This window comes from Heliangelus exortis, chromosome Z (assembly GCF_036169615.1).
Source record: "Heliangelus exortis chromosome Z, bHelExo1.hap1, whole genome shotgun sequence".
NCBI classification, from domain to species: domain Eukaryota; kingdom Metazoa; phylum Chordata; class Aves; order Apodiformes; family Trochilidae; genus Heliangelus; species Heliangelus exortis.
In genome coordinates this window covers 3,614,232-3,627,414 of record NC_092454.1, presented here as the reverse complement: position 1 = coordinate 3,627,414, position 13,183 = coordinate 3,614,232, and the positions used below count along the sequence as shown (strand labels likewise).

At 42.4% G+C, this 13,183-nt stretch overlaps 1 protein-coding gene across 1 annotated transcript in view; it reads right to left on the bottom strand.

The window, feature by feature from the left end:
* Positions 1–13,183, bottom strand: part of LOXHD1 (lipoxygenase homology PLAT domains 1) — a 158,009-nt gene that overhangs the window by 79,799 nt on the left and 65,027 nt on the right. The window contains exons 15-19 of the mRNA XM_071730802.1: positions 6,279–6,355; positions 5,218–5,414; positions 4,635–4,827; positions 3,605–3,765; positions 225–519 (exon numbers count right to left, since the gene is read on the bottom strand). Coding sequence (XP_071586903.1) covers positions 225–519; positions 3,605–3,765; positions 4,635–4,827; positions 5,218–5,414; positions 6,279–6,355 — 923 coding nt within the window. The remainder of the gene's footprint in view (positions 1–224; positions 520–3,604; positions 3,766–4,634; positions 4,828–5,217; positions 5,415–6,278; positions 6,356–13,183) is intronic.

Here is a 13,183-nt window from a genome sequence, read left to right as displayed (position 1 = left end):
GATCCACTGTCCTCATCCTCCCCAGATTGACAAAATTATGTAATTATATAATTATGACTGACAAAAAAAAAATTAATTATTAGCAATGTAAGCTACACTGCAGGCCTGGGGCAGTGTGGTGGCTGGTGTGTCCATAACTGGTCCTGCAAAACACCACAAGTTGGTCATCATCCTTCTTGCAACTGGTGGTATCCAGACACACACATATTCCCTCTGACACTTACCCTCCAGGTCAGACTCTCCATCAGGCACCAGCTCCACCACCAGCTCCTTATCTCCTTCATCCCTAGCCAACCAGCGGTGTGCCACGAAGGTGTAGACGTCCATTTCTTCTTCCACCTTGCTCTCCTCTTCTTCCTCATCATCAGACTTCTTTTTTTTCTTCTTTTTGTCTGACCCTTTTGTCTTCAGGGAAAGCCTCTTTAGTGTGACACTTTCCAGGAACCAGCCATCCCCAATTCCTGTCCCGTCGTGGCCTATCCGAATCTTATAAATCTTGCCAACGTCTGCAGCCTCTTTCTGCCACCAAGAGAAAGTCAGCACCCAGGAGGATATAAGACAAGTTCACAAAATGCATTCTTAAAAAGGAGGAGCATCACCTCTATCACCCAAAATGTCAAAGCAAGATCAGTTTTTAAGCAAGTTTACCTTTACTCTTTCCTTCTTATTTTATTCTTTCATACACTACCAAATCTCTGTCTGAGCTGAAGACATTCAGAGCACCTGTGCTGAAGATAGGAGCTGAATCCATATTTACTGAGCTTCCTCCTTTGACATTTCTCTCCTCACCTCACTAGTATGGTCTCTATTATTCTCTATTTATTTTCAGCATTAAGCGTGAAAATGCCAAAATGTGACACTCTTTTTTTTTTTTTTAGATTCTCAGTGCCTGAAATGTTCTTTAAATGAATAAGAGATGTGTAACACTTAGCATGAGACATAAACTAACCAAGAAGTAATAATGGTAGAGAGGAAAATTGGTAAATCTTGAAAATCACATAACCCAAATTCTGACCTGGGCTGTGGGCTTGAACTGCCCTCATCCTCCTCTCTCCTCTGGAAAATTAAAGTATTTTCTCACTTGGCTAGTGTGCAGAGAGGATACAACCACTAGTGATTACTTTGCATCAGTAGCAGAAGGGTGTTTCAGTAAGATTTCCATATCTCCAGTCAATAAAGCTGGTACAAAACCTTGCTGGTTCAGATTATTTGTCTGGATTACTCCCTGCAATCCTTCAACAACAAATGACTTGTTGCTAATGATTGCTTATGATGTTAGGCAGTGTTTATGTTACAGAACTTGTAAACACACACTTCAGGCTGAAGTCTGGCATCTTGGATTCAGTCTAGAAGCATTTTTTTCCTGTGGTAGATTAAACCAAAATCAATTTCACACAAGATGCCTATCAGAAAACTAAAATTGATCCAGCTGTCCTGGGATAAAAAATGTGTCTCCTTACACTGCTTTACCCTTAGATTTGCTATAATCATCCTGCATGCCCTGTCTATAACTGATGGAATTTCCTATTAGCATGTAGCTCACAAAATCTTATTCTTGCCCATATCTTTCTGTAAATATTCATAACATGAAAGAGATACAGGATCTGTCTGTTAATGCTTCAGAGATTATGCCTTGTGTGCTGATGAAAAAATCCCAGAAAATAAGGAGAACTTTAAAGTCTGGCAATAAATATCTGAGAGAGGATGAAAACATGGGTATGTAAATGGGACACTGTACATATGGCTTTATTATAAACCTGATATTGGCTAATAGCCTTTACTCATAAATTTTGGAAAGCCCTTTTCCTTTAACATCAAAGAAACCTAATCTTAATATTGTCGAGAGTCTTAAAAAGCAAGCATTATAAAGTGCTAGTCATCATAAATCCCAAAGAACTCATTAAAAATGGATAAACCAGCTCCATTCTATAGAGCAAGAAACTGAGTCAGGAGGAGATGAACCAACCTCAAAAATGCACATTAGAAAACTGTGGTAGAACTGTGGGTTAAGGCACTTTCATTTAGCCAGCAACAATAGGGAAGGATACAGCAGTCTTGATGATTTAGGGGAGCTTCTATGACTAACTCTAAGTAGGTGCCTACCTGTGATGAGATAGATCCCCCTTCTGTGGGGAACATTCACAAAGAGACCTGGGCACCACCATGTATGTTGAGCCTTGTGCTGTGAGCACTTTCAAGAGATGTGCCCCAAACCCTGCTTCCATCTGGACCCTGTGTTTTCCTCTCCTGAGGTTACTATTGTACAGAAGGATGTGACTCCGACGTTTGCTGACAGCACATCCTGTCCCCACCCTGGTCACACATAAGGAAAGAACTTTTTAATCTTTTAAATCTTTTTTTTTAATCTTTTTTCCTTTTTTTTAAATCTTTTTTTACTTTCCCACAGATCCTTGGTTCCTCTGGACAGGAAACCCAAGCAAGCAAGCAAGCCAGAAGAGGATGGTAGACCAAGGTAGCCAAGTCTCACTCAGGAGAGGATGCCCAACCACACTGCAGTCAGTGCCCATCTGCTGTTCAAGTGTCATCAGCCCTTGACCTCTTGGTGAATTAGGCAGGCCATGGGTCACACACCTCAGTTAAGCCTGAGGTTTTTTGCGTGTGCAAAGGCAAAAAAAAAAAATGTTTACTGCTGGGCTGCTCAAGAAAGAGAAGTGGACTCTACAGTATCAACCTAAATGCCAGGCAGACCCATGGCTGGAGGTGTGTGCTGTGCACCTCCAGCACCATGCCTGTGCAGTACATGTTAGGCTGGTGCTATGGGCTGTAAGATTCATGGGTGTCTCAAATATTCACAGAAACTACAGCATAAGCCTCTGCAAGGTGAGGCTGGCAACATTTGTCAGTGGCAAAAGGCAAAACAGGGGTTCCTTATGTTGTTACGGGTTTTCTTTTTCACCAAACAGAGAAAAGGACAATAACATGTGGTCAGACCCAAAATATAAGTTTAAGGACTTTTGAGGTCTAACATGAGTACTTCTTTTCAGCTCCCTGAAAGGAGGTTGGAAGCACTGGGGTTTGATCTCTTCTCCCAAGTAAGAGGTGGTAGGATAAGAGAAAATGACCCCAAGCTGTGCCAGGGGAGGAGCAGATTAGATATAAGGAAAAATTTTTCCCTGAAAACAGTTGTCAGGGCCTGTCCCAGGCTTCCCAGGGCAGGGCTGGAGTCCCCATCCCTGGAGGTCTTTAAAAGCTGTTTAGATGTGGTGCTGAGGGCCATGGGGCAGTGGTGGCCTTGGCAGTGCTGGGTTTAGGGTTGGACTGGGTGATCTTCAAGGTCTTTTCTGAGCACAACGATTCTACGATTCTATGCAATTAAAGGTAAATAGAAGTTGCTATTGGGCCATATTCTTCTTTATTCTAGTACACCTTTCCTACCAGTCCCTCAGAAGGTGAAAGTCACTCCATGAAACACAAAACTTCCCTAAAGAAATGCAAAACCTCCCAGGAACATGCTTAAAGGATACCGACAGACCGGGCAATGTTATTTTGGGTGATTGGGCCAATTATTCCATTCTTGTCTCAGGTTTGCCTGTTCATTTCTTTGCTCACAAAAGTCATCAATAGCTGCCTTGATGCATCATACCTTGAAGATGTCTGTGGCTCCCCGTTCAAAGTTGTTGGATCTGTTTTCTAAGGTCATCAGCTCGGTTTTTCCTGTCTCCCCATAAATCTGCATAAAGACTTTGGCGTTGGTGCCCGCGGCCCGCACGTCTCCAGTAACTACAGATACCTCGTAGTTTATCACTAGTCCAAAAATAAAGCAATTAAATCAGCAGAGAAGCTCAGATAGCAGCGTTCCTGAGGCCTCAGGTTCGAAATTAAATTACCTTGTCTTTACAAATGACCCTGTAGCCGACCACTTGCTCTTACCCAAGCCAATATGTGAGATAACAGAACACTTCACTGAAGACTAACCTAATAGTTTTCCTTTTAAAAGTATTAATCCAGGGTCAGAGGTGTGCAAAATAGAGCCTTAAAAGGGAATTTAATTTTGCTATTAACTATAGGGTGGTTAAATGGAGTCCTTAAAGCAAGGGAGATGGTTACACACAGCAAAGATACAACTTTCTCAGGTTTCTCCTTTCTCAGGTTCCCAAGGCAAATTCTAACCATAGTCTTAAAATAAATGAATCTACTGATAAATTTCAAACAGACAGCAAGGATTTGGTCCTTATTTATCAAAATGCTTCTTTCTTCCAGACAATGGGGGAATACAGACAGGACAGGACATGTGCTTGTGGTTGACTAGTGTAGCAGGGCAGGTAAATGTGGAAAAAGCAGAACCCACTGATATTGCAGTGAAGCAGCACAGAGCCTTCTGAGCACTGCACAGGATTTAAATTTTTTGTATCATCTCAGGAAACAGAGATGGAAAACTCTGTAATGCTTTTCTGAATGTTTTAAAAACAGAACAAGAGGAGAACAGTTTTTCCTAATGAAAAATTTTCCTTATGAATACAAAATCTTAGGCACAGGGACATCTGTGGTTTTGGTATCTAACCTGGTCCTTAAGAATGCTGGTCATACAAATTCAGTCCCAGCTGTTATAAAAATAAATAAATGAATAGTTTTTTTAAAAGCACACACTTTTTTCTCAGTGTGTTTTGTCTTACATTTCTCAATAGGCAGAATCTCACTTGGGTAGACCTCCACCTCTACCCTTCCATCAGCCTCATCCTTGTCAAGCCATCGGTTGCAGGGGAACATGTACTGCCTTCCCTGGACAGGAACAGTGATCTGGACACTGGCCAGGAACCAACCGGACCGGAGACCCACGTTGTCATGTCCAATCAGTATGCGGTTGATCTTGGAAAAAAGCAAACAAAAAACAAGAGGGAAAAAAAAAAAAACCAAAAAAAAATCCCCTCAAAGAAAAACAATGCAAAAACCAAAACACCAAACGAAACAAAACATCACAACAGAATTCAGTTAATATGTAAAAATGTCCTTCTCCTGGCACCCTGTTCTTCTACAGTATTCATGTAAATAATTTATATATGTATTTAACTGTAAACTTAAAGCACTCTTCTCATGCCAGCATGTATGCTAGAGTGCCAATGTAATAGTCTATATGAAATGTATTTCTTAATAGGTGGTGCAAACATCAGACATCCTTACATTCAATCCTGAGTGCTATATTGATTCTGAATTCAGACTCTGGCATGAAGTAGAGAGCCACCTGTAATTAATCCTTACCTTTCCAATGTCCATCATATCTAGAGTAAACTCGTCCACTCGACCACGTTCAAAATAATTTCCTAGATCATTATCAGAAACTAAAAGAGGCTCTTTGCTGGAGTCTGCTTTTTCACCGTAGAGTTTGATGAAAACTTTGGAGTCTGAGCTGGCACCAGGGACATCTCCTGTCTTCACGCTGACGTGGTAACTGACATCTGAAGGGAGATTAATGTACAAGAAACAGACACATCAATGGCATTTCCAGTGCTCAGCCAGGCCATGGGCTTAAAACAGATATAGGAGAGGAGGGCGTCCTGCTACAGACACAGAAAAGAGTTTGCTCATCCATTCCATCCATCCAGAATCATAGGGCCATACTGAATAAACTGTCACACTTCAGAGTTATTCACCAAAACATACGAGATTAATAGCTACACTAATAAGAAATAAATATTCTGTACTCCTCCTGCTTGTTGTCAGAGCCATAAAAATGAGCTTTGGCAAGTTAGGTGATAGCACTTTTTTATACTTACAATTTAATTCACTAGCTTTGACTTTTTTTCTAAAAGAAAAATCTTCTCAACCTGAGTTCTGTAAGCACTGTTTTCTAAAGAAAATTGTAGTATTGGAGCTCTGGTTTTCCAGGAAAATGTCAGTGTAATCTTTTTTTGTAATTTTCTTCTGGGAACACAAAATTATTTGATGGAATTTACTCTACTAAAGCAGCGCAATTCAAGATGCCTCAGAGAAAGGTAAACAAGAAAGCAATTCTTAAACGAAACATAACATTAAAAATCAAAGTTTCTTTCCACGTGTGAAATGTTCCATTTATTCTCTTTTATGCAAATTAATCCCATTCATAAACTAGGATTTAAAGGTCAGAGGCATTAACCCCTGCAAGTGACCCACTGCATCTTCTTGCATAAGAATGACCAAAAAAACCCCAGTAGCTTTACTGTGAACAGAGGTGAGTCATTAAGTAGAATTAAGCAAATAAATATGTGTATACACAGCTTAAATGCAGGAACCCAGACCTTTTTTTTTTTTTCTTTTTTTCTTTTTTTCCAAGCTAAACTCACTTTTTAGCATTGGTGATTCCCCAGCAGGCACTAATTCTCGGACAATCTGACCATCATCCTCATTTTTGTCAAGCCATCTGGTTTGCAAACAGAAGTAAGTTATATGTGAACAATTAGGACCTATCAGACCTTCCAAAGTCTAGGCTGGCACCACACAATGTAAAAATCCACAGCATAGCCAAAAGGATATTTTTGCAGGACTGTCTCTGCTGTTTGCAGGAGCTTGACCAGACCCTATGGCAGTCACACTGTAAACCAGTTTTCCAAGAAGAGAAATCATCAGAGCCCTGCTAGCAGTAGATAAGCAGCTGGTGTAGTGTCCATCTGTATGGGAAGCACAAACTCCATTGGCACAAGTTATTTCTGTAAATGGGCAGTCTCAGCCTCTTGAAAGCATTGGCCTCCATTTACCAGAAATACCTGCAGCCTTTCTTGCTAGCCACCTTGATTATAGCCTTTACAGCATCGAAGTGACTGAACCTTATTTCTTTTTCTTTTTAGTGTTTGCTTACTCTAGTTTATCGTCACTTTTCCCTTCCTTACAGATAAGTTTATAACCCTTTTTTCTCCACCAGGAAGGGGATGAATTATGGTGTCCACATTTTTAGGGATGGGTACATGGAGGCAGCTGGCACCAGCAAAAGGATTTCCATTTTTTCTTGGCATTTATCTACTTATCCAACTAGATTAATTAAGAATAGACAGGCACAAAGCAATAAGCATCATGATCTCCAGGAAATACAGCCTGAGAGGAAATTGGAAGGGAACAAATTTTCAATCTGGTAACCTTCACAGGGTCTTCTTCAGACTCAAGGATGCAGAAACTTAGTCCCAACCCCATCATAAGCCATAGAGCAACAATGTTGTTGTTCTCAGTTTGCACTTCAAACCCAGGCTGCTGCAGCACTTGGGACGTTCCTGTATTCATCTGCTTAGGGTCAAATTTCCCACAGCAGTGTGCTGGGGCTTGATCAGTTCCCAGAACATCACCTCCTGAGAGCAGGTAATGTTCCCAGAATCTCTGTTATTCCCAGGTACACATCTATATGCAGCAGCATCGTTTGCAATTAAGAAATGATGCTTAAAACCAGCGGGGGTGAATGCAGGACAAGCGAGCGGGCTCCGGCAGGTTCACGCAGGGTATTTAAATTGCTATAATAGTTCCCAGAAGAGAAAAACAAATCCCCAGAAACTGTTGCTTTTTAAAGGCAGCCACACTGCTCTGTGGATGACATCAGACGACAGAAGAACCTGCTCCTGCACTGAACACATGCAGAGCACATGTGCTGCAACATCACTGTACCATGCACCTTCTCCTTGGCTGACCAAGCAAGGGAAAAGATCACTTCCCATTGCAGTTTCCACTTCTGGCTTTGCTGATGAGCCAGCACACGTGGAAACCAGCAAACCACACTCATAACAAGGGTCTTGGGGACATGAAAAAATCTCTGCTGGGAGATGGATCAGAGCTATGGTATCTCATTGTTAATAAACCAGCACAGATTACAGCTAGGCTTGCCATGGTGACCAACAAGTAACCAGACATTTTGAAAGGCCAAGGATGATCATATGTCTCTTTTTTTATCCATCTGAACACTGTCTTTTGAGTCTTCTCCTCTCCCTTCCCACTCAGCAGAAAACAATCAGGACAAAGAAATCATGCAAAAGAAAGAAATAAAGAAAGAAAATCATCAGGAAACAAATCCAAGCATACACTAGAGCCAGACAGTCCCAGCAGCAGTAGCAGCAAAGTCCTCATTAAAAAGAGGTGCATACAGCCCCACCAAACAGACATACATCTCCACTCCCAGCTTCCCTCTAGGCTTTGGCAGGTTGTTGGGGGTGAAGGGACCCCATATTCTTCCCTTTCACTCAGTGAAGCAGGTGGCCATGTGAAGGTGGCTTGAAAAGAACTAAAATCTAAGGGGGTCAGCATGAAAGTGGCAAACACCTGAACATGTGGTGGTGACACAAACACCATGTGAGAACATCAGGTGCATTGTGCCTCAGTGGAGGCTGAGAGGTCTAGGGGGGATAGAGGAGCAGAAAAATCTGTGGGGAAGACCATGAAAATTGTATCAGAACTGAGCAAGGGTACAGTGCAAGGAGGGAAGATGAGGAGCATGCTAGGGCACCACATTGTCTTAAGAAAGGAAGCCTTTGTTGTTTTTTCGAGGTCAGGGGATTTTTTTACCTGTTGGAACTGGTCCTTAATACCTTTGTATCATGTAGTTCTTGATGCTGGCTCAGGATTCACATCCTTGGACAGGTATCCAATGGCTAGGGGGGATCACATCATTCCAAATGTAAAGATGCTTCTGCATACATGAATGTTAACTGGGACCATCTACAAAATTCAGGCCTGAATTCCATCACCTCAGGACCACAGAATTCAGCACGGCTTTCTGGAAGGCAGAAGCTGACAAAGTAGACACACTTCTGCCCTCCTGCTGCTGTTCTGTGTGTCCTGCAAACTGCTGTTTCTGCTGCCAGTGTACATGCTGTTGTTTTCTGTCACCAATGTTTTTTCCCTGGTGTTTTAGGGAAAGGTGGAATGCATCTGGGTGAATGAGTAGTTTCTGCACCAAAGTGGCAGGATGAAAATACATCCCACAAGAAACAGATCTCTGTGTGCAGCAAGGTGAATGCCAACTGCTTTGGCAGTAAGGACAGATGAGAAAAGTTAATCAAAAAGGGGCACGTAACTCTAAATAAACTCCCTCTGCCAACGTTTTTAGCTGCTGATGGCAAGAGGAAAATGTCTTGGACAGAAGGAGGAAGAGGGAGGTTTATGAGAAGAAGTGGCTTAAGGCTCCTGACTTTGTTTCAGACAAAGAAATAGCCAGATGTGGCAGAAGTATTATTTCATAGAATCATAGAATCCCAGATTGGTTTGGTGTTGGAAGACACCTTAAGATCATCCAGTCCCAACCCCTTTCCATGGCCAGGGACACCTCTCACCAGCCCAGGTTGCTCCAAGCCCCATCCAACCTGACCTGAGACACTGCCAGGGATGGGGCAGCCACAGCTTCTCTGGGAAACCTGGCACAGGGGCTCAGCACCCTCACAATAAAGAATTTCTTCCTCATGTCTTACCTAAATCTCCCCTTTTCCAGTTTAAAACCACCCCTCCTTGTTCTGTCACTTCATACCCTTGTCAAAAGTCCACCTCATCTTTCTTGTAGGCTCATTTCAGGTATTGGAAGGCTATTGCAAGATCTCTCTGCAGCCTCCTCTTCTCCAGGCTGAATGACCCCAACTCTCTCAGCCTCTTTTCATAGCAGAGATGCATAAGACCTCTCATCATCTTTATGGCCTCCTCTGGTCCTGCTCTAAGAGCCCTGTGTACTTTTTAAGTTGGGGGCTCCAGAACTGGACAGAGTTCTCCAGGCAGGGTCTCCCCAGAGAGGAGCAGATGGGGACAATCCCCTCCCTGGCCCTGTTGGCCACACTGCTGGGGAAGCATCCCAGGACAGGAGTGGTTTCTGGGCTGTCAGCACACTTTGATGGCTCATGTTGAACTTCTCATTGCCCAGCACCCCCAAGTCCTCCTCAGGGCTGTTAAGAGGAAGCTGTTACTCAAGAAGATGACTTTAACTAGTGACAGAGGAAGTATCTGGATAAACAATGCCATTGTGCTCCTTCCCATCAGCACATGTGCTGCAATAGCCTGATTTTGCTTGGAATGCAATTCCAGTAGTGTTTCACTGGCCAGCACATTGCAACCAGGGGGTTATGGTATTACACAGAACACCAATGCACTGACACACTGTACACACAACAAGCTGCAGAAAATATTTTTTCTGCATGTTCCTAGTGCCATCATGTTCCTAGTATGAAAGACCTTCAAAAATATTTTATTTTATCAGAGCTTCCATGTGATTTCAGTACATGCAATTCACTGGCATGTCACTATTGTTTATGCAAGGATCTAGAAGTGTCCTGTACCACTAGCTTAGTTCTAAAGAGATACTGTATGTTTAACAGCCCAAAGTGGACACAAACATGACACGAAAGCCACTTCAGAGAGAATTTCTGGAGGATCAGAGAGTCAGGGAAGCACTGGAAATAATATGGTGTAACATCATATTTAACATTTGAAATCCAGCAGATGATAGCCTGTGTGCAATTAGAATGATTAGCAAATCCATTAGATTCAGATGCTTGTGTGTGTCTTTAAATATAAGATATCTATATATATATAAATACACGTTAAATAATTAGGAATTTCAGTCTTTTTTTTAGGCAACAAACGGAGGTTTCTCTGGATCCTTTGTATAATGAACACTTTTGGTATTTGATTGGATAAGTGTTATTTCACAGGAGCCTCCTAGTGCATCATCTCATTCATGGTCTGTCTGTTGTTCTTCAGAGAATTAACGATTCCCTTATGCTTGTGCTGCAGGAAAATTAGAGCAGTGCAGTCCATATGCTTAGGAAAAAATGTAGCAAAATATCACTGAAGGTTTCAGTAGAACTGTAATGATTTATAGCATACAAAACTCTATCCTATCATGAACTCGTGACTTTGCCTGATTGAAAATTCATTTCTGGCTGGGATATAAATATTATGAAAAATAGGCTGTTAGAGAATGTCAGCTAGTCCATTCCTGGACTTCCACAGAGCCTTGAGGAGAAAATAAAATCTGAAGAACTCAATCCTGAGCTTCAAAAAAGGTTTGGCTCCAGATCTGGGGTGAAAGGTGTAGCTCCTTCATTTTGAACTTTTCAGTGGCATTCATAACCACAATACCTAAACCACATCAGGCATTGTCAGGTCTAAATTGTTCATTTGTGCTTCTGAATGACTCAGTGTTCAGTCCCTAAAAGCACGGATATTATCATGTCGTGTGGTCGTACAGGAGTAATGGGAATAACACTACACTGCAGCCAAGTGATGTGCTAGTAATTTTTCAAATAATGCTTGGAGAATTTACTAGCATTTGCTTCTTTGCAAGCACAGATCAAATGACAGCTTTTAGAAACACTGGGTCTAAGTAGAGCTGCAAGCCATTCCCTTTACAGCCAATGGTTTTAAGAGTGGAAAGCACAGGCCTGGGAGTCATTATTTCTCAGTGCTCTTCCTGAATCTGACACAAACTCAAAATTAATCCACTTAGCTTCTCTTTATCTCTGCTAGCTCTCTTGTAAAACAAAAACAACTCCCCTAATAGAGCTCTTGTGACTATTAGGTAAGAGATGTTCCTACAGAGTCATAAAAAAAGCTTTCAAATGAAAAGACAAAAACAGCCTTTTATACCAAGATGTAAATAACAAGAACTGAGACATCAGTGAGGTTTATGCAATGAAGATCTGTAAAGATATCCTACAGAAGTTAACTGTAGTGAAACTGGTTAGCTATCTCTTTGGTATAAAAATACAATATCTACTCTCCACATTCTGATGCAGCCTAGATTTTAGAGAAGTAAGAAGCCTTTGAAGTTTTCTGCACAGGAGAGATGTGTTTCAGCTGGAAGTTTTGTCCTCTAGCTGGCTCAATGGAGTCACAATGGACAGAGCAGCAGAAGCTGTCTTCTCAAACCATACAACTGTGCTCTGTAGAGGAATGGAAGTTAACCAGGTCTTGGAGACAAAGGCAATGAAAACATCAGCATGTCCACTGGCTGGCCAAAGACTGGCCAAGGAGAAACAGAAACTTCCCTAGTGTCCTCATGGATTCTCTAGCTAGTCTTGCTTCCACTGGCTCACTGAAAGAACTCTGCTTTCCTTGGCCAAGTCTTCTTCAACATCTTGGCTCTGAAGAAGCAGGTGAAGAACCCCTCTCTGAGCATCTGCCAGAGGAGCAAGCTGTCCCTGGCCTACAGGGCTGGAGGGGAACATCCAAACACTGCAGGTCATGGAGACATTTATCCCTCAGGTGGAGGATGCAGTGGGTGAGCACCTTCACTCTCAGATATCTCCAGACTCCATGACGACACCCGTATACTGCGATGATGCCCCAGTCTCCCAAGAGACACAGGCACCAAAGATAGTGAGAGGGAGCAGCTGTCCCTGTGTTTGGTGGTGATCAGTCATGTTACCTTCTCAATCTGAGAGGAAGAGATAATGCTGGCACAAGGACAGCACAAACAACACTGGGAAAAAGAGACATTAAGAAAGGTAAGAAGAGTGGAATTCCATCACTTGTGGCTTGAAGCCTGAATTGGCCCCGTGAATATTTTGTGGATAAGGGTTTTTTTGGGTTTTATTTCTCCCTCCCTTTTCAGTCCCTGGCCTCAGGAGGAATGCCCTGCAGACCCACAGGTGTAAAGCTAAGGAGAGCTTAGCTAGGTGTAAAGCTAAGGGGAGCATCACTCCAAACCAATACCCAGTTAAACTGTCAAATGAGGAGATGATTCAAAAAAGAAATCTTAGAAACAAACCAGCTGCATGATGCAGTTAGACACAGAAACGTCCCTGAGGAGTCTAAGCAAAACATCTTTTCACGTGGACACTTCATGTCCAAGTAAAAACCTGCTTTGCTTTTCTGGCTTCCCTCAGCAAAACATATGGTTGTTAGACATGCATCAAAAGGCAGCAGTGACAACATCGTGGCTTTTTCTTTGGAAAGGGAGAGTCTGGCTTGCTGTTCACAGCCAGGAGGACACTGCATCTGCTGCTTTGTGCTGTCTCTCCAGCGAGTTTGATTTCTGATGTGATCATGGCTTTAGCAATGCAGAGAGGTTGGGGCTGAGACTCCTCCTCATAGTGGAGTCCTCCCTGATTGACAGGGACAAGAGACAACTGACCAGCTTAGTGGTTTTACCTTTGTAATTATTTAAAAATAATTGTGCTTGCCTTTTACGATCCCACTTGTCCCCCCAGGAGAAGGATTTTTGGAACAGGCACTTGGTGTTGCTAAGTGGAGTTCAGGGGACTTGTGTCTTAAAGAGTGAACCTCCTAA